General features: G+C 60.6%; 1 protein-coding gene across 5 annotated transcripts; it reads left to right on the forward strand.

Annotated features, from left to right (window-relative positions):
- Positions 1-97: 97 nt before the first annotated feature.
- On the forward strand, positions 98-21,842 carry NPDC1 (neural proliferation, differentiation and control 1). 5 transcript variants are annotated; one of them, XM_032130956.1, is made up of 9 exons: positions 100-253; positions 12,883-13,026; positions 17,336-17,443; positions 17,562-17,735; positions 17,852-17,918; positions 18,847-18,931; positions 19,082-19,161; positions 19,262-19,358; positions 20,246-21,842. In XM_032130956.1, the coding sequence occupies exons 1-9, from the start codon at positions 160-162 to the stop codon at positions 20,321-20,323; spliced, it is 927 nt and encodes a 308-aa protein (XP_031986847.1). In that variant the 5' UTR covers positions 100-159; the 3' UTR covers positions 20,324-21,842. The 5 variants fall into 5 exon arrangements, with proteins under 5 accessions (XP_031986843.1, XP_031986844.1, XP_031986847.1 ...); XM_032130952.1 differs by having other exon boundaries at positions 98-253; positions 18,847-19,161; XM_032130953.1 differs by having other exon boundaries at positions 98-253; positions 12,886-13,026; positions 18,847-19,161.
- The last annotated feature ends 449 nt before the right edge of the window (positions 21,843-22,291 follow it).

Raw genomic sequence — 22,291 nt, forward strand, 5'->3', positions numbered from 1 at the left:
GCGGTGGGGGCGGGGCCGAACGGCACCGAGCCCCGCCCCGTTTGGCCCCGCCCTCCCGTTTGGCCCCGCCCCTCGGTCCCGCCCCGCCGCTCCCGCCGCCCGCAGCCGCCGCGGCCCCGCGCCCGCCCGTGTCCGTGTCCGTGTCCGCGGCCGTGGACGATGGTGGCGGCCCGGGGCGCTGCCGCCCGCCGCGGAGCGCTGCTGCTGCTGCTCGCCGCCCTCGGATCCTTCCGTCTGCGCCTCGCCCGTGCCGGTGAGTATCTCTTCGTTCCCCCCCCACTCCCGTGTCCGTGTCCTCTCCCTTCCCCCGCGGATGCTCGTGTCCCCTCCCACGACGAACCCTGGTGCGGTTGCCCCACTCTTCTCCCCCAGTATCCCCCTCCCCACGAGGGATCAGCACCCGTGGGTGTTCGTGTTCTTGGGTGGAAGCAAGGTAGGAGGTGCCCCTGCCACGAAGCCCCACGGGGGTTTCTCGCACCCAGCAGCGCTCCCCGGGGACGGGCAGCGCCGCCCCGTCGCTCTCCTGCCCGCTGCTGCAGGCAGGGGCCTAGCAGCGGGTGGCAGCGCCGCAGGGCTGGTCCCCAGCAGCTGTTTGGGGCGGCTGGAGGGACCCACAGATGTGGATCCTGGAGTGGGGAGGGAGCACACAGTCATGGGAGCGGCCCTCATGAAGCACCTTTATTGGTAGGGGAAAAATTAAAACAACATCAAAAAACACCGAAACAAAGAAAAAAATAAAGGTGCTGCAGTGACCGAGCCATCCTGGGGAGCCGCCGGGGGCTGCGCTGGAGGGAGCCCTGTTTGCCCACCTGCCTCATTGCCCCGGGAGCGGCCGCAGCATCGCCCCGCGGGGCTGCACCAGTGACGGTGACATTTCTGCTCTCCGCCGGGGCAGAAGGAATGGGTGGCCTTCGCACCCTCCCGCGCAGCACCGCCCTAAGCTGCCCTGCTGTCTGCTGAAGGGTTGTTTCGGGGCGTTCAGGTTTGATTTGTTTGAGTTTTGGGCTCTGGGTTAGGGCATTTCCTCTCCTGGGGGGTCCGGCATTGGACATGCTCCATGTCCCCTTGCGCTGTGCCCACTGCTGGGGTGCGCAGGGCTGTGATGGGCACAAACAACGGCCCCAAAACCCCAGCCAGCCCCGAGCGCGGTTGCTGCCTGCAGGGAAGGCTGTGGCTGCCCACGGCCGCCCGCCCCGGGGAGGTGCCGTGTCCCTGCCTAGGTACGGCCTGTCTCGGGCAGGTGCTTTCCGCCTCGCTGGCGCAGGAGCCGGGAAGGGCCTCCTGGCTCCCAGCATTGTTTGCGGATCCGATATTGTTTCGCTGCTCTGGCTCCCGGCAGGGCAGACGCCGGGCAGGCGGACGCCGGGCAAGCAGCCTGCTGTCAGCCGGGCCCGGGTGGCCACGCCGTGCTCCCGCCTGCTCTGAGGGACGGCGGGAAGGTGCAATAATTTTTAAATCTCCCTGTGGATCAAAACGTGTGTGTGTTTCCATGTCGGCGGGTTGGAGGCGGAGGTGAGGATGTGAGGATGCTCCTGCACTCCCCCTCCTCCCACGAGCCAAGGCTTGGGTGGCCCAGCCAGAGGTGCTCAGATGAGCCACCAGTGATCCAGCATAATCTCCTCTGCTCCTGAATTTAAGGGGTTGGTGTGGGATCATCTGGCCTGGCAATGCTGGTGGGGTAGGGTCCTTTGAGGGGCTGCTGGGTGCAGCCTGAGGCTGTGCCTGGGTGCTGTCAGGGGGATGGTGACAGTTTCCCCTTCCCTTCCCCTCCCTTCCCAGCCCTAGGAGGATGCTGGAGGTGAGGTGAGTGTGAGGGGCCTGGCACCACATCAGCAGCCTGTTCCAGTGCTGGGATATTGCATGCTCTTGGCACACACGGAGTTGGATTTTCTACTGAACCTCTTTCCCTCGAGAGGAGCTGGGGATGGTGTCTTTGCGCTGTTCACAACAGCAGCATCCCATTGTCAGGAGGTCGAGGTTGTGTGGCATGTGGCAGTGGGGAGCTCCAGGTAGGTTTCTCCTGGGGATGGCTGAAGAAATATCCTGGGATACTGGGCAGGGAAAGGAATCGCTGAACCAACCCCACCACCTTCCTTTCTGAGTGCAGTGGGGCACAGGAAGCATTGCCTGTTTCTTCTCACTTTATAATTGCCTTTCCTGGGCAGATGGGGCCAAGCTTGGCTTTCTCTGGGGATGGCTGGGAGGTGGACGTGGCAGGCCCAGGAGCAGCTCCTGCTCTGTGGCATGCTGCTGAAGCTGGCTTCTGGCAAGGAGAGAGCCAGGGAGAAGGTCCTACACCACCATACCCATGTCCTTCTGCCTCTGCGGCTTCATCAAAGCTTCTTCAGATGGGGATTGGCATCTCCTTCTCCTCCTCCTCACTTTCCTTGGCTGGCGGTGCGACCCAGAGTCCCTGCAGCAGATGCCATCTCCTGGGATGCAACTGCACGTGGCACAGTAACATCCTCATCTTGCTGTGAACCTGCTCCGAGCTGGAGGAAGGACAGCAGTGCTTTGGAGGTGCTGCAGGGTGGTTTAAGTTTGCTTGCTGCTCCTCAGCTGGGCTTTGTTCTCCCACGTGTCTCTATCTATCACACCAGGCTTTGGGCAGAGCCCCTGCCTTGCCTTGTTTTTTGGCTTCATTTCCTGGAACATGAGTGAGAGCTGTATTTCTCACCCCTTCCTGAGTAACTAGGTTGCCAAATTTAATCTATTATTATCATTCTTACTATTATAAACAAAAAAAAAAAATGTTTTCCAAATGGGGTGACAGGCTAGAACCCCATTTTTTAATGATCCTGAATCCCCCAGCCCCGCTGCCACGCCATCACTTCGCATCCCAAACATCTGGAGAAGATGCTCAGCAAAACCTGAGTTGTTCTTTGCGGTCCAAGCGACCCATTTGGCCACGTTTGACCTGCCAGCTCTGCGCTGCTGCTCCTCCTCGTGCCGCTCCACAGGGACGTGGGTGAGAGCACAGATGCTGGTGTTGATACTGGCTGCCCCTGCTCTGCAGTGGTGCAGGGACTGCTCAAAGCTCCTAGCTGGGCACAGCTAGGCAGAAGCCATCCCCTGGGAAGCCTGTTGTGGGATTGTCCATCTCTTGGCTTTTCCTCCTTGCCTGCTCGTCCATTGCTGCACTGGGGAGGGGGTTGGGACACGGTGGGCGCAGTGGCCCCAGGGACCCCCATGCTGACCCCTGAAGCTGCAGCAGCTCCAAGCTCCAAGCCCCTCTTGGGAGCAAGACAGCGGGGCTGGCACTACACCCGTGGTGCTTGCAAGGGCCTGGCTGCCCTGCTGAGCTGCCCGGGGCTCTGCCCGGTGGGTGAGCAGGGAGTGGTCTCTCAGCCCTGCAACATCCTGAGAGTCGGGCTGCAGGAAGCAGCCCCAGGCTTTCCTTGGGGCACAGGAAAGGTTGTCTGGGTCCCCCTGGGAGTGGTGGTGTGGTGGACAGTGGTCCCACTCAGCCACCCTGTCCCTTCAAGCCCCCATGGCTGCATGGCGGGGTGTCCTCTGCCACACTGGTGCAGACTTCTCCACACAGCGGCTGGGGTGCTGCTCCCGAGTTTAATTTTCCATGTGGTTTTATTCTTGGAGATAACATCCCCACCCTGTTATCTGGGGTTACATGCACTCAGCTGGTTCCCACTGTGGGAAAGGAGCTCTTGTGGGGGTGAGGTGTGGAGGAGCTGGGATGTGGGGCACAAGGGTCCCACGGAGCTCCAAGGAGCCGGTACCCATGCCAGGGACATGGGCAGGGCTCTGTCTGCAGGCCTGAGGAGGGGGAATTAGTGGAAAGATGTCTGATAATTCCAAGTGCAGAATCAACATCAAAGAAGAGTTTATGGAAGAGATGGGGTGAAAGTCCCTCATCCCTTTTGCTGTAGCTGTCTGGAGATTTGTAAGTCCATGTGCACCCCAGCAATACCCACGAGGTGCCGGTGCAGGGAGAGCTGGAGCTCAGGGTGGGGAGACTGTGGTTGCAGAGCCAGGGGCATACTGCTTGCACTGTGCAGGGTCAGGTCCTTTGGATCTGTGATTTCCTGGCAGCTCTGGAGGCCAGTCCCCCACCCCAGGGACCTCTCAGTCCCCAGGGTGCCCGGGTCTTTCTGCAGCGCAGGTGAAGGCACATTGATGTTTGCCTGAAATGCCTCTTCTGGGCCATGGCAGTATTAAGGGAGGTAATCGGCTTAGCTCTGCTGGGCACTTCTGGGGGGGCACAGCGTCAGTATGGTCAGGGCACTGGGGACAGGATGCTGGAGACTAGAGGGGTGATGGGGAGTAACAGGGGTGACACTGTGGCAGGGGCAGGGGGAACAGAAGGGGTCACAGGATGGTCAGTGTGCTGGGGACAGGAGAGATGTGGCGATGCTGGGGACAGGAGGGGTGATAGCACAGTGGGGACTCTGGGTATGAGAAAGTTAATGGGGGCTGTTGGGGACAAGAGCGTCGATGTGGTGAGGGGGATGTTGCGGACAGGATGGGTGGTTTGGTGCCCAGGGACAAGAGGGGCGATGGGATGGCCTCTCCCCAGGTGCAAGGTGCTGGGTCCCTGGTCACAGGGTACAGGAGCTGCCATCAGTCCCATCCCTGCATTAAACCCGTAGGGTCTGGTCCCTGAGGTGCGTAGTGGCTCCCCTGGGCTGGCTGCCCCCAAAACCCACTGCCGGTGCTGAGGTATCTCCCTGCTGTGCCTGGGCATAACCCAGCGCCGCTGCCGCTCCAAATGGCAGCTGCAGGCCTGTAATTAGCCACTTCATCAGCTAACGAGAATTGCAACGGGAAGAAGCTGGCCATTAAGTGCCTGGAGTGAGCTTTGAATTGGAGGAAGGAAACGCAGCCGGAGCAGGTCGTGGTCCTTGCCTTATCCCATCCTGGAGCACTGCAGGCTGCAGCTGCCTGTGTTAACCCATGCACACCATGGCACATGCTGGGGCACGGATGGACGATGGCAAAGCCTATGAGGGGTATTTGCTGTTTGAGTGGGAACTCATTGCTCCAGGTGGGTGACATGAGAGGTGGCGTGTCAGCTGAGTGCTGGCAGGGACCCTGACTCATCGTGATACAGGGGTTCCCTGGGCTCCTGGCCCGTTCTGTTCCTACAGAAAGGAGACTGTGGTGGAGGCAGGAGGTGTGGCAGTCTCCAGTGCACCCGGAGCACCCATGGCTGCTGCTCGGGCCAGGCTGGGGGTGAGCAGGGGACTGCTCCTGGGGAGCTCGCAGCTCTCTTGTGGGCGAGGAGCTGCTCTGCCTCAGGGACTTCATCATCTTGCACCTTCAGAGAGAGAGAGAGGGCCCTACATCGGGAGAGAGGGCGGCCCGGTGAGCTGCTATAATATGACCCATTCTGCAGCCATCATTCCTGGCTTCCTGCCTAGGAAGGAGAGGGTTTCCCTGTGCTGGCTCTTCCTATGCAGCATATACCCCAAAATCTCTGGGTCCAGCTCTTTTGGCACCATCTGCAGCCCTTTTTCAAGAGCCCTGGGATGCTGCATGCACCAGCACCCCTGGGACGCAGCTGTGCCTCCCATGGACCCCTGGTTTCTGTGTTGATGGGGCCTCTCAGTTCCTGGGCTCTGCCCCACGGGACACGATGGCCCTGCAGGTCTTTATCGCTGGTGCTGGCTGAGTCAGCGTGGGCGTAGCCGTGGATGCAGCCCCAGCGGGGTGGATGCTGCAGCCCCGGTGTTTCTGCCTGCCTCTGCTCTTGCATGTCCGTGGGCACGGGGGATGCCCACTCAGAGTCCTCTTGCCAGCCCCTGTTCCAAAGGCTGTTGCTCCAATGGCTGTTTTTCTAATGGCTGTTTCAACAGCCATAAAGGTTGGCCCCTGTCACTCCAGCACCCGTGGGTGAGGAGCTACGTCCCCAGGCACCTGTTTCAGGGTGATGGGCTGGTGGAAGCACCAGGGCTGATGCCAGGCAATGATTGGACAAAGGGAGCTGGACAGACAGGCAGACTCCCCACCTTGAACAATGCCACCTCTGAGCTGCCCGAGGCTTTCATCAGCAAATTCGTGCTGGTGCCTCTTTCCCAAAGGCTGCAAGATGTCTCTGGTGGTAGTGTGGGCCACAGTGGAGGGTGGGATGACTTTGGCTTTGCTAAAGAGCATCTTGGCCCTGGTGGGCACAGTGGTGCTGCTGCTCCAGGTGGGTATTTCCAGCCCAGTAGTGGGAGTGCGTGGGAGCCTGTGGCTGCTTTCAGATGACTGAGCTGTGGTGGTTTCTGGCCTGGCAGCTCCTTGGGTGCTGAGCTGTGGGGTGGGTTGCCCTCTCCCACCTCTCTGCCATCCGCAGTGGCTCCACAGGGAGAGCTCACCCAGGGCTGTGGCTCTGCTGCAGCCCACTGGGCAGGTGTGTACCCATGGGGTACTCTCCTGCTGATGGGCCAGTGCCCAGGAATGCCTGGAGGAGAGAGCTGGACCCCATCCCTTCCTTCCAGACTGCTCAGCGCTTCAGGTGGGTCTGTGGTGCTGGGGCTCCCCATCCCCTGTGATGCCAGCACAGCAAGGGTCCAGCACAGTGCTCTGCTGCTCATTGGGGTGTTCCAGAGCAGCCCAGGGGTGCGAGGAGGGGCCCCTCACCGGTGCTTGCTCTGCACCGTGGCCCTGCCCACCAGCTGCTTCACTTGTGACACGGTGCAAAACCTGCCCAATAAAAAGGGAATTAAAGAACCCAACCCTGGCCCCAGCAGGCTCAGGGCATGTACAAAGCTCATTGGTATTTACTTGAGCAAAACCTGATAAACAAGACCTAAAGTGGGTGGTTCAGGCTGCAAAGAGCAGCCAGATGCGTTGGGATGAGGTGGCATCGGTGGCAGCCTGGGGTCCCGGGTACGGGTGGGTGTGCGTGCAGCGAAGCGAAGCCAGCGGCAGGTTTGGGAGGGCAGGCCTGGGGAAATGGCATGTGGCACCTGGTTTGCCTCTTGCTTTTTTTTATTCTTTCTTCTCTTTCTGAATATCTGAAGCCACTTGTGGCTGGAGACCCCCTGGCACAGCGGGGGCACAGGGAGGATGCAGTGGTGCACATCCTGCATGTGGCAGCCTCTGCAGGGCTGGAGCTGGGGCTGTCAGCATCCAGGGTTGTTGAGGCTGGGGTACCAGGGGTGTCTCGCTTGGCTTGATGCCCTCCTCACCAGCCAGAGGCTAGGAGCTGCTCAGTCTCTGCTGGGATCTGGATCTGTGGTTTGCTGGTTTGGTTTCCACCCATCCTGGTGCTATCTCCTGCTCCCACAGCCCTGCCAATCCAGCTCTTTCGTTTGCACAGCAAGCAGGCTGCTAGGACAAGGAACAGGGATTTTTCTGGCCCAGTTAAGGGGTTTGAGCAGTGATGACACAAAATTCCACTCCCTCAGCCTGGTGGAGATTGCCTGGTTCTGCCCCAGCCTGGGATCACAGGAGCAACTTGGGGTTTTGGGATGCTTGTAGATGGGGTCTCCTCTAGAACAGGGACAGGCTTTGGGGGAACACTGGTGGTTAGGAGGTGACGGGTTTGGGGATGCCGAGGGCTTGGCGTCTCTCTACCTCTGCGGGAGCCTGGCTCGGCTCCTCCCGGCTCTCCCTTCCCCCTTGGCACTGAACCTGGAGCAGGACAAGGCTCCGGAAGCCCATCCTGATGGCCTCAGGGCTGCAGCATGGGTGCCTGCACTGCCTGTAGCCCAAGGCTCTGGGCTGGTGGCCCCGAAGCAGCAGCAGCAGGGTGAGGGTGGGGGTGGGAGGTGGAGTGGGGGGAGTGCTGATGAGGCCTTTTTCCATCATTTCTGGGTGGAGCCGTGTCTGGTGGGGCTGTGCGGTCGGTGGAAGCAGGGTGCAGTGAGGTGTTTGCTGTGCAGGCTCCCAGGGCTTCCCCGTGGGTGTTCCCTGTCTCCAGCCTGTGGCACAAGGCTGTTGGCACTGGTTCTTGGCTGTGACAGAAGCTGTGCTGGAGATCATCTCTGCCGGCTGGACCGCACCTCAGCACCCACCAGCTGAAGCTGGGAGCCAGGAGACAAGCCCTGGTACCCTCAGGAATGGGAGCTGGTGCCATGTGGCATCTGCCAGACCAAATCTGCTGAAGCACAAAGAAACACTTGCAGCTGCTCCCTCGCTGGTGGACTACCATGCACCAGCGCTGCTGCAGGACATGGGGCCAGACTGGTGGCCATGGCTGTGCCACGTGCTCTGTCCCCAGCAGTGATGTGATGTGACCAGCGTCCCCCCACTCCTGGCTTGTGGGGTCAGCGTTGCAGAGAGCCCTGCTCCGCTGTCTCTGCGTGGGAGGGGGCTTGGCTGCTGCATTTTCAGGGGCAGGAGCACAGCTGTGACGTGAGCAGCTGCTGGCAGTGGCAGGGTTTGCACGGGGACTGCCCGAGCAGTGGTGCCAGCTGTGTTCAGGAGTGGGCACTGCTCCGGAGGTGCAGCCCAGTCCCCTCCACCTGTTTCCTAGTGCAAGGGACAGTAGGGCAGGGGGACGCAGCTGGGTCAGGAAGCCCACGAGGTCTCAGCCAGCAGCGGGGTGTCCATCCTGCAGTCACTCCATGTGTCACTCGTGGCTGGTGTGTACAGCATCCAGCCTGGCATTGCTACTGCAGCTGCTTGCAGTCATGCCATGACTGCCCTGTCACACCTCGGCATATCCCTGGGCTTGGGGCAGTGGACGTGAGGTGCTGGGGTGCCTCAGCAAGGCCTGTTCCTGCCCGCTGCTGGGCAGCAGCACTGCCCCTACCCAGGGAGGCTGTGGCCAGGGGGAAGTGAGACCTCGGGGGCTGGGGTCTGGTGGGGGCATCATGCTGGCGTGCCTGCCTGGTGCCTGCCCATCAGCCTGCCCAGGGCCTGCTCCAGAGCGCTCCTTCAGAGCCAGGAGCAATTTGCAGAGCTGGGAGGGAGCCACGGCCAGTGCCAGCTGGCAGAGGAAGTACTGGGAGGGCAGGCAGGCTGCAGGCAGGCCCCACAGCAGTTCCCACATTACCTGGCTGGAGGAGGACGAGGAAGAGGAGAAGGAGTGACCTTGGAGTGGAGCTGGCAGAGACCACAGCACTGCAAGCCCTGTGGGGGCTGCCGCCACTGCTGGAGCTCCGCCATGCCCTTGCTGTGGTCTTCCCTCAGCCTCAGCCAGCATGCAGGGCCCAACGTGGGAGTGAGACCTGCATCCCCGTTCCCCAAACACCCCAATATCCCCCCACTCTCAGTGCCCATGTCCCAGTAGGTGCTGTGTCCTGCTGCCAGAGAGGGGCCAGACCCGGTGGTCCTGGGCAGGCTGCTCTGTGCCCACCCGGCTGTGCAGCCTGTGCCCAGTGAGCTCTGCCAGCTCACACTGTTGGCACTGGGGCTGGCAGCTGAGAGGGACACTGGGTGTTGGTGTTGCTGGGACCTTAAACACTCGAACCAGTGCTCAGCGCTAATTAATTATCCTCTTACGTTCACTTTTATCTCTCTATCTGCGGCAGTGACGCAGCAGGGGCAGTCCCTGCCTCCCCAGCCTCACAGATGTCCTCCTCGGGTTTATTTTTGTTTCTTTTTCACCTGTATGTTTTGGCATGGTTGTGGAAGAGCTGCTCCACCCAGTCTGTGACTGCCAGTGCTCTGTGCCCTGCCTGGGTACCCCCTGTCACAAGCACTCTGCTGGCCCTGAGTACCACCCTGGGCACCCGGCACAGCTCTCCCCAGGGTGAGTCCTGGGGCATGGAGCTTTGTGCTCAGCTTTCCCCTATGGATAACACATCCAGAGGCCTTGTAGCTGACATGCCCGTTTCTTCCTGGGCATGGGTCTGTTCCTGCTTACACGTGTCCCCAGCTCATGCCCACCTGCTGTCTGTGCCAGCTGCTGAGTGTCCCATGCACTCGCTGGCCTTGGGCTCGGCTCCTGTCTGGGTTCCTGCCTGCAGGGAGCCACTTGGCTCCTCCAGCTCGGTTTAAGGGGTTACCCTACTTGTGCTGTTCCGGGCTCCCTGCCCACCTGCACAGGAGTTGAGCACCATGGCAGGGCAGTGACAGCAGCTGGAGCATCCCCCTCCTCTGAGCACCCCTGGCACATCTGGATGGCAGCATCGTGGCTGTGCCGTGTCTGGCGCTGGGCGCACATTCCGTATCATTCATTGCTCTCTCCTCTGGTCTGCACTGCCCTGCTGGTGGGGCCATGCAGGGTTAGGGTCCCCACAGGACTCCAGCTGGACCCCAGCTTGGGTCCCTCTGCCCATCCCACTTGTGGCCAGGCCATGCTGGGCTGCACTGGTGCCAAGCAGGGGGCATGGTTGGGGTGGGGGGATCCCAAACTCCCCCAGATTCAACAGCTGCCCTGCAGGTGCAGAGGCAAGACTGGGAGGAGCTGCAGCAGGCATGCTGGTACTGGTAACAGGTGGATGGCATAGTGGTGACATGGCCACAGCTGGGTGGAATAGGGACCCACGGGCTTTGAGGTAGGCTCAGAGAGTGGCAAAGCCGCTGTGGGCTCCCCTCAGCCCACAGGGTGCCCACGCAGCAATGCCAGCTCACCGGTCACTGCCTGGTGACACACGGGGAGCTCTGAATTGCAGCCAGTGACAGCTGGGCAAGCACAGCTCATTCCTCAAACAGAGATAACAGCCTTTGCTGGGATCCAGCCTGTGCTTTATTTACCCAGTTGCTGGACTCTGGCTCAGAGCTCTGCCCCCATCACTCCTCACAAGGTGGCTCTGAGGGTCTCGTCGATGTCTGGTGCTGTGGGGTGACCCACACTGGGGTGGCTTCCTCCACCTGTGATCAGCTTTTGGCAGCACCTGTTTTGGGGGGAAGTGTTTCCCTGAGCCTGTGGCACAGACAGGGACCCCTACAGATGTGTCCCCCAGTGCCCCACGGGGCTGTGACATGTCCCCAGCCTGAGGCTGCATGGTGCCACAACATCTTCCTGCCCCGATTTTTAAACAGAGTGGCCTTGAGAGTAACCCTGGGGAGGTGAAGCCAGGGGCCAAGTACAATTTCTGTGCTTAAACATCTGATTATTTGCCCATTAAGCGCTAATTGCCCCCCAGCCACGTGGCCGAGCCCCACACGATCCCCGAGGAGCAAATGGTCAGCAAAAAACTCAGCTCCCATGGGCACGGTGGGCTCTTCCTCCCACCCCGAGCTCACCCCATCCAGGCTGCTGTGCCTGGTGGCCTGGGGGTGAGCCAACATTAAAATTGCAGTTGCTGCACCCCTGCCAGTCCCAGCTGAAGTGGGGAAGGTGATAAGTTCCTCATGGGGTGCAGTGGGGAGTTGCCTGGGCTGCACCCTCCAGGGAGCAGGTCGGCAGTGAAACATGGCCATGCAAAGGCAGGGGGTTGCATGTCCTGCTTTGAGGTGACATCTTTCCCCCCTTGCTGGGGGAGCAGAACTGTCACGATTCGTGTCCTGGCGGTTCCGTCTCGTCTCGGGCCTTCCACTGCGCACAGGGTGCTGCCCGCCTCGCCCCCGGTGTGCTGCGGGGCTGGGGATGCTCAGGACAGCTCCCACAGCTCTGGTGCCCCTCGCCGTGGGGTGCCCGGTGCCGGGGCTCTCCCCGGTGTTGCAGTCCCCAGGCACAGGCACAGATGGCCGGTGCGCTGCCAGTGCCAGTGTGGGCGGCGAGGGCTGGCAGGGGCTGCTCGGGGGCTGGGAGCCGGCTCCAGCCGTGACTCATTGCCGGGCTGGGGGCGGCCAGCCTGTCCCTGCTCCCAGCGCAGCCCCACAGTCCTGCTCCCTGCCTGCTGCTGCCTGCGGGAACGCTGCGGGAACGCTGCGGGCATGGCCGTGCGCGGCCAGGTGAGGGGGCAGAGTAGGGCAGCTGTGTGCCACAGCCCCATCCAGCTGTGCAGCCCCATCCAGCTGTTCCTCCCGCGCAGTTGTGCCCAGCCTGAGCGCTGGGTGCACTGAGGGGCACCTGTTTCCACGCTGCCACCAGCTTGTGAGGGAGAGACTCTCGTGCTGCTGCAGGACCAGCAGTGTCGCCATCAAAGCCAGGACCCCAGCGTGTCCCCACAGCCCCCCGCCGCAGGTGGCACCTGAGTGCTGCCCCTTCATGTCACAGCTCCTCTCTCCAGCTCTGCACATGGTTAGCCACCATCACCTGGTCCCGGACTCAGCTTTGTGTAGGACATGGGGACCTTGTGTCCCCCAGGGAGGTCCTGCTGGCCTGAGACCACCTGGGGTGAAGACCCAGCTATGATGGCACTGCCATGGCATAATGGGTTGGTGAGGCTGGAGCATGAGGGACTCATGCCTGTACCCAGGGAGTGGAGACTCTCTGGGGCTGATGTGGGCCTGAGATGCCCTATGAAACTGTCAGCGAGGTTTGGGGTGCGGTGCAGTGCCAGGGAGGGCTGGCTCCCACTGCTTCCTGCAGGGAATGCCAAAGGGATGGGAGCCTAAGTGCTGGTGCCAGTACTGCCACACTCTGCTGAGGCTTTGGGGCAGTTGGTTTCGGACTTTTGGTTTGACAGTCACCACACAAGCATCGGTCTGTGCTGGTTGGATTTCAGTTACCCATGCAGGGCAGGCAGGGGCAGGAGATCCTGGTCACTGCCAGCTCTGCAGGGCTCAGAGCACTCCCATGGGGTGTCCCACGGGATGGTGGCACCCTGGGGCTGGGGACCCTTGGGGAGGGATGGGCACTGCATGCCTTGTGCAGGTTATGAAGTCACAGCCTATCTTGAGTTGGAAGGGACCCATGAAGGTCATCGAATCCAGCTCCTTGGTCATTAAGCTCGTGGTTAATTGCAGCCGGTAATGGCTTTGTGGCGGCAAAGCGGGGCCGAGGGGCAGCTGTGGTGAAGCCCATCAATAGCTGGGAGCTGCAGCAGGAGCAGCCATGGACAGCCGGGGCAGCTGGGTCCCACTCCAAGAGGCCCTGAGCAGACCTGGGGGCATTTGACCCCTCTCCTCCTCCTGAGCTGTTTTCTCCTGTCCCCACAGCAGCGTCGTGTCCCCGGAGCCTGGACTGTGCCCTGCAGCGCCGAGAGTTCTGCCCGCCGGGGTCAGGTGCCTGCGGGCCCTGCCTGCCCCCCTTCCAGGAGGACGCCCGCGGGCGCTGTGTCCAGAAGCAGCTCTCACCCAGTGGTAGGTGCACCCACCGCCCACCTCTCTGCCTGCACACCTCCCTGCGCACCCACCCTGCACCTCTGGGAGGTTCTGTGCCTCAGGGCAGCCCCCCACCCCAGCAGTACCCCCCCATCCTTTTCCTTCTCTCAATGGCAGCTGTATCTCTGTGGGGGGGTGGCTGCTCTTCTCCCTCTCACCCCACTCGCCTCAGCTGTGGGGGTGGTTTCGGGCTGGCAACCCCATCCTGCTCTACCTGCATCCTCCTCTGGTGACTGGGTGTGGCCCTGTCAGCACTGTGGGGAGCCCAGGACCTCCAAGGACAGGAGTGGGACAGGCAGCTCCCCCTGCATCTGAACTCCATGCTGACATGGAGGGGTCCTCTGGGTTTTGGGGGATAGCTTTGTGTTGTTGAGCATGTTCAGGGTCCTGTCAGGGTGCAGTTGGAGTTGTCCTTCTCCCATGGCTCTGCCCAGGTGGGCACATGGAGGATGTCAGAACCCAGCATGCCTTCAGTGCCATTCCTCCTGGCTGGAGAATTACCCTGTAAATCAGAGGGGAGACCCTCAAAGCAAGGCCCTTTGGCTGAAATGGGAGGGATGGCTGGGGGGGATGAGAGGGGATGGCACAGGGATGGGGTCTAGACATGGCATTTGACAGCAGTCAGCGCCCCTGCGACGGGCTCTTCATCCACTGGCACTGAATGGCTTTAGCAGTTGCTTGTAGTTTATTTTTTAATGTGAAGTCTTGAGAGCAAATTCCCCTCTTGGAAAGGCTGCACATGCGCTGGCGTCTCCATAGCAACCCAGCTCCTTTTTGAAGGATGTGGCCACAGTTGCATCCTCACCCAGAGAGATGCAGGACCACAGTACCATCCTCTAAGGACCCACCATGAGAGGATGGTGACACCAAGGTCTTTCCCAGTCCCATCCTGTTGTCCCAAGCAATGCCACTAGCTTGTGGCAGCAAAAGTGTGGGGACTGTGGTAAATAAAAAAGGGAGATCGCCTCACAAATCCTCTATTTTAGCATCCTGAGGATGCCCAGCTCCTCTTGGCAGGGAGGCACCATTTATTTTTCAATGGGGGCTTTCGCATCCTATCTGTACCTTCATCTAGTAGCAGCACCAGAGAAGGCTGTGAGGATGAGGAGGGGCTGTGATAGCTGCATTTAGGGGGGGATATGAGGCAAACAGGGGGTTGCTGCAGCCCAAGGATGCCTAAGCTTTTAAAGGGGATACCCATGCAGCCCTTCTGCTGCATGGACAGCTCCTTTAAAGGGTTATGCATCCTTGAGCCACTGGTGACTGCTGGTGACACTGATCCTGGGATCCTGCCTCTGTGCCATGCCCACAGTTCCTGGCAGGAGCATGGGCAGGAGCCAGGGATCCTCTCCCGAGAGCAGGTTTTTGGGGTGAAAAGCACCATTTGGAGTCTCAGGAGAGCGATGCATGTGAGTGGTGTGTTCCTGCCAGTGTGTGTAGGGGTCCTGGTGTACCCGGCACAGCATCAGCACAGAGGTGAGATGGGATGCAGGGAATCTCAATACAGTGCATCCCACAGCTGCTGCTGTCTTTCACAGGGCTCTGAGCCCCCCAAAATCCCCCCCACACCATGGTGCTGCATGTGTCTGTGCTGTGATGGGTTTGAGTGACGTGCTTTGAGATGGTGGGTCTCATCCCTGCTCCTGCTTGACCAGCATGGAGCCCCGCTGGGCTGCAGGAAGCACTTTGGGAAAAGGGGGAAAAGGGGCCTCCGATCACAGACATGGGGGTTCCCCCTTCCCTGCTTGCTGTGCTGCCAGCACCAAGGAGGACATCAGCCATCCTGGAGCAGGACTATAGAAATTAGTGGACTTTTAGGAGTTTTGTGCCTTCCTGTGGACACTGTCAATCACGGGTTTCCTCAGCCCAGGGCAGAATCCACACGTCTCTCCTTGGTCCCTGTTTCCCCAAACTGTCAGGGTGGGTGTGTGTCCCAGGGTGGAGCCCTGAGGAGGTGGAAGCTCTGAGGAGAGGCTAGGCACGGAGCAGCCAAGGGGGCTGGGTGCCAGCCTGGCCATGCCATCCTGCTGCAGCAGCGGTGGCGACTGCCATGAGAGGGCACCCGCACCCTGCATGAGCCCTGCCTGCCCCCTGAGCGCCCTGTGCGTGTCCTCAGCGCCCTGTGTGTGCCCTGTCCCTGTCCCGACCCTGCCCTGCCTGCCTTCTGTGCCCTGCCTGGACCCTGCCTGGACCCTGTTCCTCCGCAGCATCTCTGCTCCTGCTCCTGGGGCAGTCAGGCAGGAACTGGGGCTCACCCCGGCCCCCTGTTCACTGGAGCAGCTCAGGGCCAGCATCTCACACACCCGCAGTGCCTGGCAGGACCCAGCCCTCGATGCCCTCAAATGTGTGGTGGCAACTGTGGCATCACTGGGGGAGGTTTAGCTACACAGAATGGGAGGTGGGCAGCTTTTAGCCACTGGAAGAGAATGTGGGGATAAAGCTGGTTAGTGCAGGTAAGTGGCACAGCCCAGGTGCTGCAGCAACACCGAGACCCCAAACTGCTGCCTCAGTTTCCCATGTGCCACTTCACACACTCCCACAGGGTGGGAGACTCAGAGGGACCTGGAAGCTGCTCTGGCTGCTTTTCCAACATTTTTTTTCCTTTTTCCAGCCACATCACATCCAACACCAGCACAGCCTGACAGTGGCACCCATGGGATGGACAGGATTGTCCCCTAGGTCCTATGGCAATGGGGACAGACCTTTCCCACAGTGCAGAGGGGAGCTAGAGCTAGAATATCCCCATCCCAGGCACTAGGATGTCCCCTGGCACAGGGCTGTCACACTTAGTCCCATGCCAACTCCCTTGCCCACTGGGAGAGCTTGGCCCTGTGCCAGCACCTTGGCACCATGGCACTCACCTGTTGGGCATGGCACTGGCACAATCCCAACCTGGCACCACTTGGCCGTAGTGCTGCTTTGGGATGGAAATAACAGGGTGCAAAGAGCCAAGGAAACTCAGGGCTCCAGCCAAGAGTAGGAGGCTGGGGGCAGTTTGGGGACACAAGGGCATGGGGGATGTGGGGACTGTGATTCTTGGTGCTTTTGTTTAATGCAAGAGTGTCCCCCTTTTAAACTGTTTTTAGATTCATGTGGCTCTGAGTCATGGGGCAGCAGGGTGGCCTTTGTGCAGGGCTCCAGGGGAAATCAGGGTTTATTTCCAAACACTGGAAGTGAGCACAGATTCCAGAGAAGACATAATTGTTATAACCTTGAATTATCAGGGAATCAAGCTGCCAGTACCACCTTGCCTTGTATGTCTGGATTTATCCCCCGGGGCTTCCCTCAGGGGACAGCCTGAATAGGGGCAAAGGAAGCAGGGATTGGATGGGGATTGAGATGGGGTCAGGGAAAGGGATGGGGATGTCTACTGCCTTTGAAGTTGAGTTTAATCCTGTTAAAAGCAGTGGGGAGTGTCAGAGCTGGACTCTGCTTGGTGAGCCTGAGAAGAGCAACTCCACTCCTGCTCCAGTGCTGTCACCTCCTGGGTGGGCACCCCCAGGCCAGAGTGGGAGTCCTGCCTGTGCCTGATGCTGCAGGAGCCCTCTGAGGGACGAATGTCGCTGGTGAGCACTGTGCCAGGACATGGGCTTGGACAGAGACCTGTGAGATGCTGCTGGGGCCAGCGCCTGGGGGTATATCCCTAGCTGCATGGGACACCCCTGCCCCCTCCCCAAAGGAGCTGTTCCACCAGGCAGGAACCAACCCCTCTGCTGGAGCAAGGGCTCCCATGCTCTGCTGGACAGCCAAGCTGAGCCCTGCTCTGGGGTGGCTCCAGCCACCCTGGGCCATAAAGGACAGTTTGGGGTGAAAACCAGTGTTCAGGTGTTCCCTGACTGTAACTCACCGTGCTGAAGCTGCCCCTCACCCCTGGGGCAGCAGGGCAGTTGGGGAGTGTCTGTCCTGGTCCAGATCCCATCCCTCCTCACTCGGGGCTGCTGTGTGACCCCAGGGGCAGGGACACAGGGCAGGTCTGTACAGCAGGTGCTGGCACCCTGCCCTCTCTCACAGAGTCTGCAGGACCTGCTGCCTCTGGCACGAGGGCAGATGCTGTTGCTCCTGATCCTTCAGCATTTGTGGGGTGAAAATCCCACCGAAAGCAGCAAGGACGCACAGGGGTCCCGGGGCCCAGCATTGGGAGAGCTGCATCTGAGGGGGCTCAGACTCACCACCACCTGTGTCTGCTGGAGCTGGGACAGGAGCCCCTTCTTGGGGGTACTGGTCTGGCCCAGGGGCCGGGCGCACGACTGCACCCCCCAGTGCCCCCCTCACACCTGTTCTCCCATAGGACGGACCTCTGTTCCCAGCCTGGAGGCAGAAATTGATTTTCTCGCGGATGTGCTGGCCAGGCAAGAGGCTCCTCGCCACCACCCCCTACAGGACGGCAGACCCAGGAGTAAGTGCTTGCTCCCTACTCGCAGCAGTGCCAGGGGTCCCGTGGCGGCCAGACCCTGCACTCCAGGCTGGTTTGCCCTCTGCCTGGGCACCGCTCACTGTTCTCTCTCCTCCCTCAGCCACCCTGGTGCCCGATGGCAGCAGACAGCGCATGGCCAGCGGGCTGAGAGAGGGGCGTCTGCAGCGGGGTCCCGCCGGCACCATGGCAGCCACCACCCTCCCCACCACTGCCACGGTTCAGAAGTACCCGGTGGAGGCATCTCCCATCCCTGCAAATGACAACATGGTGCTTGGTGAGACCCTGGAACTCAGGGGAAGAGGTTTCACACCCTCACCAGGGAAGCATGGGCTGGTGTCACCATGCCACCAGCTCACCTGCTGTCCCTTGGTGTCCCCTCCGCCTCTGCAGGGCTGATCGTGGTGTGCACAGTGGCCGGGATCTCAGCGCTGATCGTAGCGGCCGTCTGCTGGTGCAGGTGAGCTGGGGCTGCCAACAGTCCCCTGGCATCCCTGTGCCAGGGCAGTGTATTCCTGTGCTTCCCAGGCATGAGGGGTTGGAAGAGAGACAGTAGCTGACCTTGCCAGTCCCCCCGAGGCATGGCATCATCTGGCCAGGGCAGGAGGACAGTAGTGACACACCCGTGTGCCAGATGCAGGCTCCCGGGAACAGGTGGCACCTGGTGTGAGCATCACTGTGGCACTGGGTGCTGACACTGCCAGCACATTGGTGCCTTGTGACCAGGCCCCTGGGATGGAGGTGGTCATGGTGCCATCCCAGGGAGCAGGGCTGACCTTCCAAGGGTCACAGGCTCCTGAAGGAGTTGTCTGCTCCTAGGGCGCCCCACATCCACTAGGATGGACTAGAGAAGTCATTGTACCCCACACTGGGCACTGGTGAGGCACCTCAGGTCCTGGGCTAAGTTTTGGGCCCCTCATGGCAATAAAGACATTGAGGGGCAGGAGCATGTCCAGAGAAGGGAATGGAGCTGGGAAAGGGTCTGGAGAACAAGTCTTAAAAGGAGCAGCTGAGTGAGCTGGGAAAGGGGCTCAGCCTGGAGAAAAGGAGGCTCAGGGGGGGCCTTCTTGGTCTCCACAACTCCCTGACAGGAGGGGGCAGCCGGGGGGGGGCTCAGGCTCTGCTCCCAGGGAACAGGGACAGGATGAGAGGAGATGGCCTCAAAATTGTCTCAAAGGAGATTTAGGTTGGATATTAGGGAAGATTCATGGAAAAGGTGGTCAAGCATTAGAAAGGGCTGCCCAGGGAGGTGATGGAGTCACCATCTCTGAAAGTGTTCAGAAAACATGTGGGTGTGGACTCTGGCAGTGCCAGGTTAATTGTTGGACTTGATCGCAGAGCTTTTTCAACCTTAGTGATTCCCTGATTCTGATTCCCCTCCCTGGCAGGCTGCAGAAGGAGGTCAGGCTGGCACAGAAAGCAGACTACTCAGCTCAGCGAGTTGCCAGCCCTCTGCCCTATGACAAGATCTCGGTAAGGCACCCAGGTCCCTCCCTGTGGGGTGTTTGGCACTTGGGCCCCAGTACTCTGCTGGAGGGATTCCCATGTGCTGGAGGCCCCCCACCAGCCAGGCTGAGGCCCTCCAAAGCCCAGTCTCCACAGCTGTTCCTGCTCTCTCCACAGCCTGGGGACAAGACACTGGCTCAGAGTGCCCAAATGTACCACTACCAGCACCAAAAGCAGCAGATGCTCTCCCTGGAGAAGTAAGCAGCCTGGGAGCAGACAGCGTGTCCTGCCATTCACTGGGATGGTCCTAATAGTCCCAGTGGGCTTCACCCCCTCTCTACATCTTCTTCCCCCCAGGCATAAAGAGGAGCCCAAGCTGCCGGACTCGGCATCATCTGATGAGGAGAATGAGGATGGAGACTTCACCGTGTATGAGTGCCCTGGGCTGGCTCCGGTACGTGGGTGCAGGAGGGCCAGGGGTCCCTGTGCATGTGGGGGTGTCCAGCATGTGCCTGGGATGTGCAGTTCCTTGTGAGGAGCCTTTTCCACGTTCTTCATCAAACCTTGCGGTGGTCTGATCCCTCTGCTCCCCCCATGTCCCTGGCCAGCTGCCACTGAAGCTCTCCAGTGGGCAAGAGTGCCTGTCCTGGCACAAGGCTTTTCCCTGGGAGCAGAGAACTAGAGCGGCCCTTGGCACACCTGGCCCACCATCCCTGTGGTGACAGGGACATGGTCACCCCTCAGGGCACCAGGGCTGGGGGGGCTCGTCCTGGTGCCACTCCAACGCCTGGAGCGCAGACCTGTGACCCCTCACAGCCAGAGAGGATGTTCCTGGCTAGCAGGGGACCTCGGGGAAGGGCAGCTCTTAACAACCCTGGGTACAAAGAGCACAAAGGGACGAAGAGGAGCCTTTTACATGGTAATAGCTGTGGAGCCCGGCCATCAGGGCCCAGATCGAGGGTCATCATTGGGTCTTTACAGGCCCATTAAAGGGCACTTGATGGCAGGCAGGCAGTCTGAGCAAGGAACTCTGTTCCTGCCAGCCAGGCTGGGACTGCTGTCCTGGGGTCCCCAGCCCAGCTGTGGGGTCCCATTCCACCCGAGACCTTGGCTTTTACACATCACCCCACCCCATCCCCTCGTGCCAGGGAGGCAGCGCCTTTCCAGGGTGATGTGAGTCCCGGTGTTTGTCATCCATCGCAGCCCACTAGGTCGCCCTCCCCCCACTCCCTGCCGGGCTGGGATTCAGACCCAAACCCCTTGGGATGGGGCAGCTGGATCCCACCTGTTTTCTGACCTTCTGCCTTTTCCTTCCCCTATCCCTCTCCTTCGCCACGGCAGACCGGAGAAATGGAAGTGAGAAACCCGCTGTTTGACGACTCCTCCTTACACCCCTCCAACCCCAAGTCGCACCAGTAACCGCCCCATCTCCTGCGCCCAAGCTCGCTACGGACTGTGCCCACGGGCCGGGGGGCACCCACAGCTGGGCCGAGGGACGCTGACCCCGCGCTGCCAGACTGTTCGACGCCTGCCCAATAAACACCCACTAACAGCTATGGGGGGGGGGATTGCCCCCGTTTCCAGCGTCCTTGTCCTCTTTGCTGCTGTGATCGCGTCTCTGCCTTGCCCTTTGCTCACTGCTCTCGCAGGCACAGGGAGGCGGCTGCTTTGGCACAGAAATTGGCGGGGGGGGGGGGGGACTGCGGCACTGTCCCTTTGCAGTTGGCTTTGAGGAGGGGGCTGCTGCCCTGGCTGCGGCTGGGCTGATGCGTAGCAGCTGGGAAGGGGCCAGAGACAGGGTCAGAAAGCAGGAGAGGGCCAGGCGGGCTGGGCATGCTCGTGCCCGGCATCAGGGCTGCCAGCCTGCCCAGAGCCCTTCTGCCAGGGATGGAGCCTTTCTCTGGAGCAGGTGGCATCACTAAGGGCTTCAGTGCCCATTCTGCCCCCTCCACCCCACACTGGGCAGCTCCTGGCAGCAGGATAGTGCTCTGGGAGCCAGTGGCAGGAGCAGGAGCAGCTCGAACAGGCACTGGCATTGCTCCCAGGGATGTTCCTTCAGATGCTGCCCTGTGTTCTGACCCCTTTAGGGGTGCTGGGCTTCAGGGGCCCTGGGGCATGGACAGTCCCAGTGCCACTGTGGCCTGGGAGCCCACATTAGGCTGTGCTGGCAGAGGATGGGCTCTCTCTTACCACAGGCCTCAGTGAGGTAAAAGCTCCGAAGAAGGGTTCAAGGTTTTGTTTTTAAGCTTATGTGGCCGTGGGGGAGGAAGGAACAGGACTGGAGGGAGCCGGGTTGTAGAGGGGTAGCCGAGGCATGGGGGTTTACTGTGCTGCTTCAAACCCCATGGAGCCCATGCCCTGGCAGCATCCCTGTGGAGCCTGGCACTTTGTGCTCTCTGGGCATCCCTCTGTGGCAGGTGACAGTCTCCACTGCTCCATCCCAGGCACCTCTCAGGCCTCAGACACTCCCTGCACCACTCTGTTACCTGTGTCCAGCCTCACCAGCCCTCACCAACATGTTCTTGCTTGGAGCCCAGTGCTGCTCCTCAGTGCCTCCCGGGTGCATTGGCCGTGAACCCCTCCAGTGGAAGGCCCAGAACAGGGTTTGGGTTACTTTGCACAGGTGTGGCTTCATGTCCAGGTCCTGTTGTGGCCATAGGTGACCTGTTGCACTCACTGGAGCCATTGCACGCCCAGGCAGGCACGGGCAGGGCAGGCAGCAGTGGCAGGGATGTGCTGGTGAGTGGTGATGGCATGGGACCATCCCTGTCCCTGGCGGGGTGGCTGACAGAGGCCATCATGGCACAGATTCTGTCCCCGTGTCCTGCACTCCCCCTTCCCTGGGCTGCTGCCACTCTCCCCACACCTCTCGTCGTCGTTGTATGAATTGTAGTTCTTTTAAAAGGAGATTTTATTAAACGACCATGTTTGAGACCCATGCGAGTGTGTGGTGTGGGGCCCGCGGCTCGGGGGGCTCCTCTCAACAGCAGGGTGGGACAAGGGGGCAGGAAGAGAGGATGCTGTGGGTCCCCAAACCTTCCCTAGGGAACAGTGAGCAGCCATCCTGCTTCTGCAGCTGGAGAAGCATTCAAACCCTTCTCAAAGGTTTTCCCAGACACGGAAATAATTTTCTTGTTTCTCAGTATTTGCTAGGAGAGGTTTCTCCAGGAAAAGGTCGGGTGGGAGCCCCCGCACCCAGCCCTGCAGCACCCACCACCCCCCCTCCTCCGCCCCTCGCCCCCAGGGCCCTTCGCACCTCGGGGATGACAGATAAGGGCTATCGCGTCCCCGCATTGTGTGCAGCCGAGCTCCTTTGATCACGCCAGCCCCTCCATCAGGCTGATACCATCTCTCCTGGTTTCGGCAGCCGGAGGTGGGTGCTGACTC

This window comes from Corvus moneduloides, chromosome 21, assembly GCF_009650955.1.
Source record: "Corvus moneduloides isolate bCorMon1 chromosome 21, bCorMon1.pri, whole genome shotgun sequence".
Classification (NCBI taxonomy): domain Eukaryota; kingdom Metazoa; phylum Chordata; class Aves; order Passeriformes; family Corvidae; genus Corvus; species Corvus moneduloides.

What these genes read in the sequence shown, in the direction of transcription:
- NPDC1 (XM_032130952.1), top strand. Translation starts at nt 160, where the DNA reads ATGGTGGCGGCCCGGGGCGCTGCCGCCCGCCGCGGAGCGCTGCTGCTG. An exon ending in TCTGCGCCTCGCCCGTGCCG is followed by an intron (nt 254 to 12,882) that starts GTGAGTATCTCT and finishes CTGTCCCCACAG; the next exon opens with CAGCGTCGTGTCCCCGGAGC. An exon ending in CAGATGCTCTCCCTGGAGAA is followed by an intron (nt 19,162 to 19,261) that starts GTAAGCAGCCTG and finishes TCTTCCCCCCAG; the next exon opens with GCATAAAGAGGAGCCCAAGC.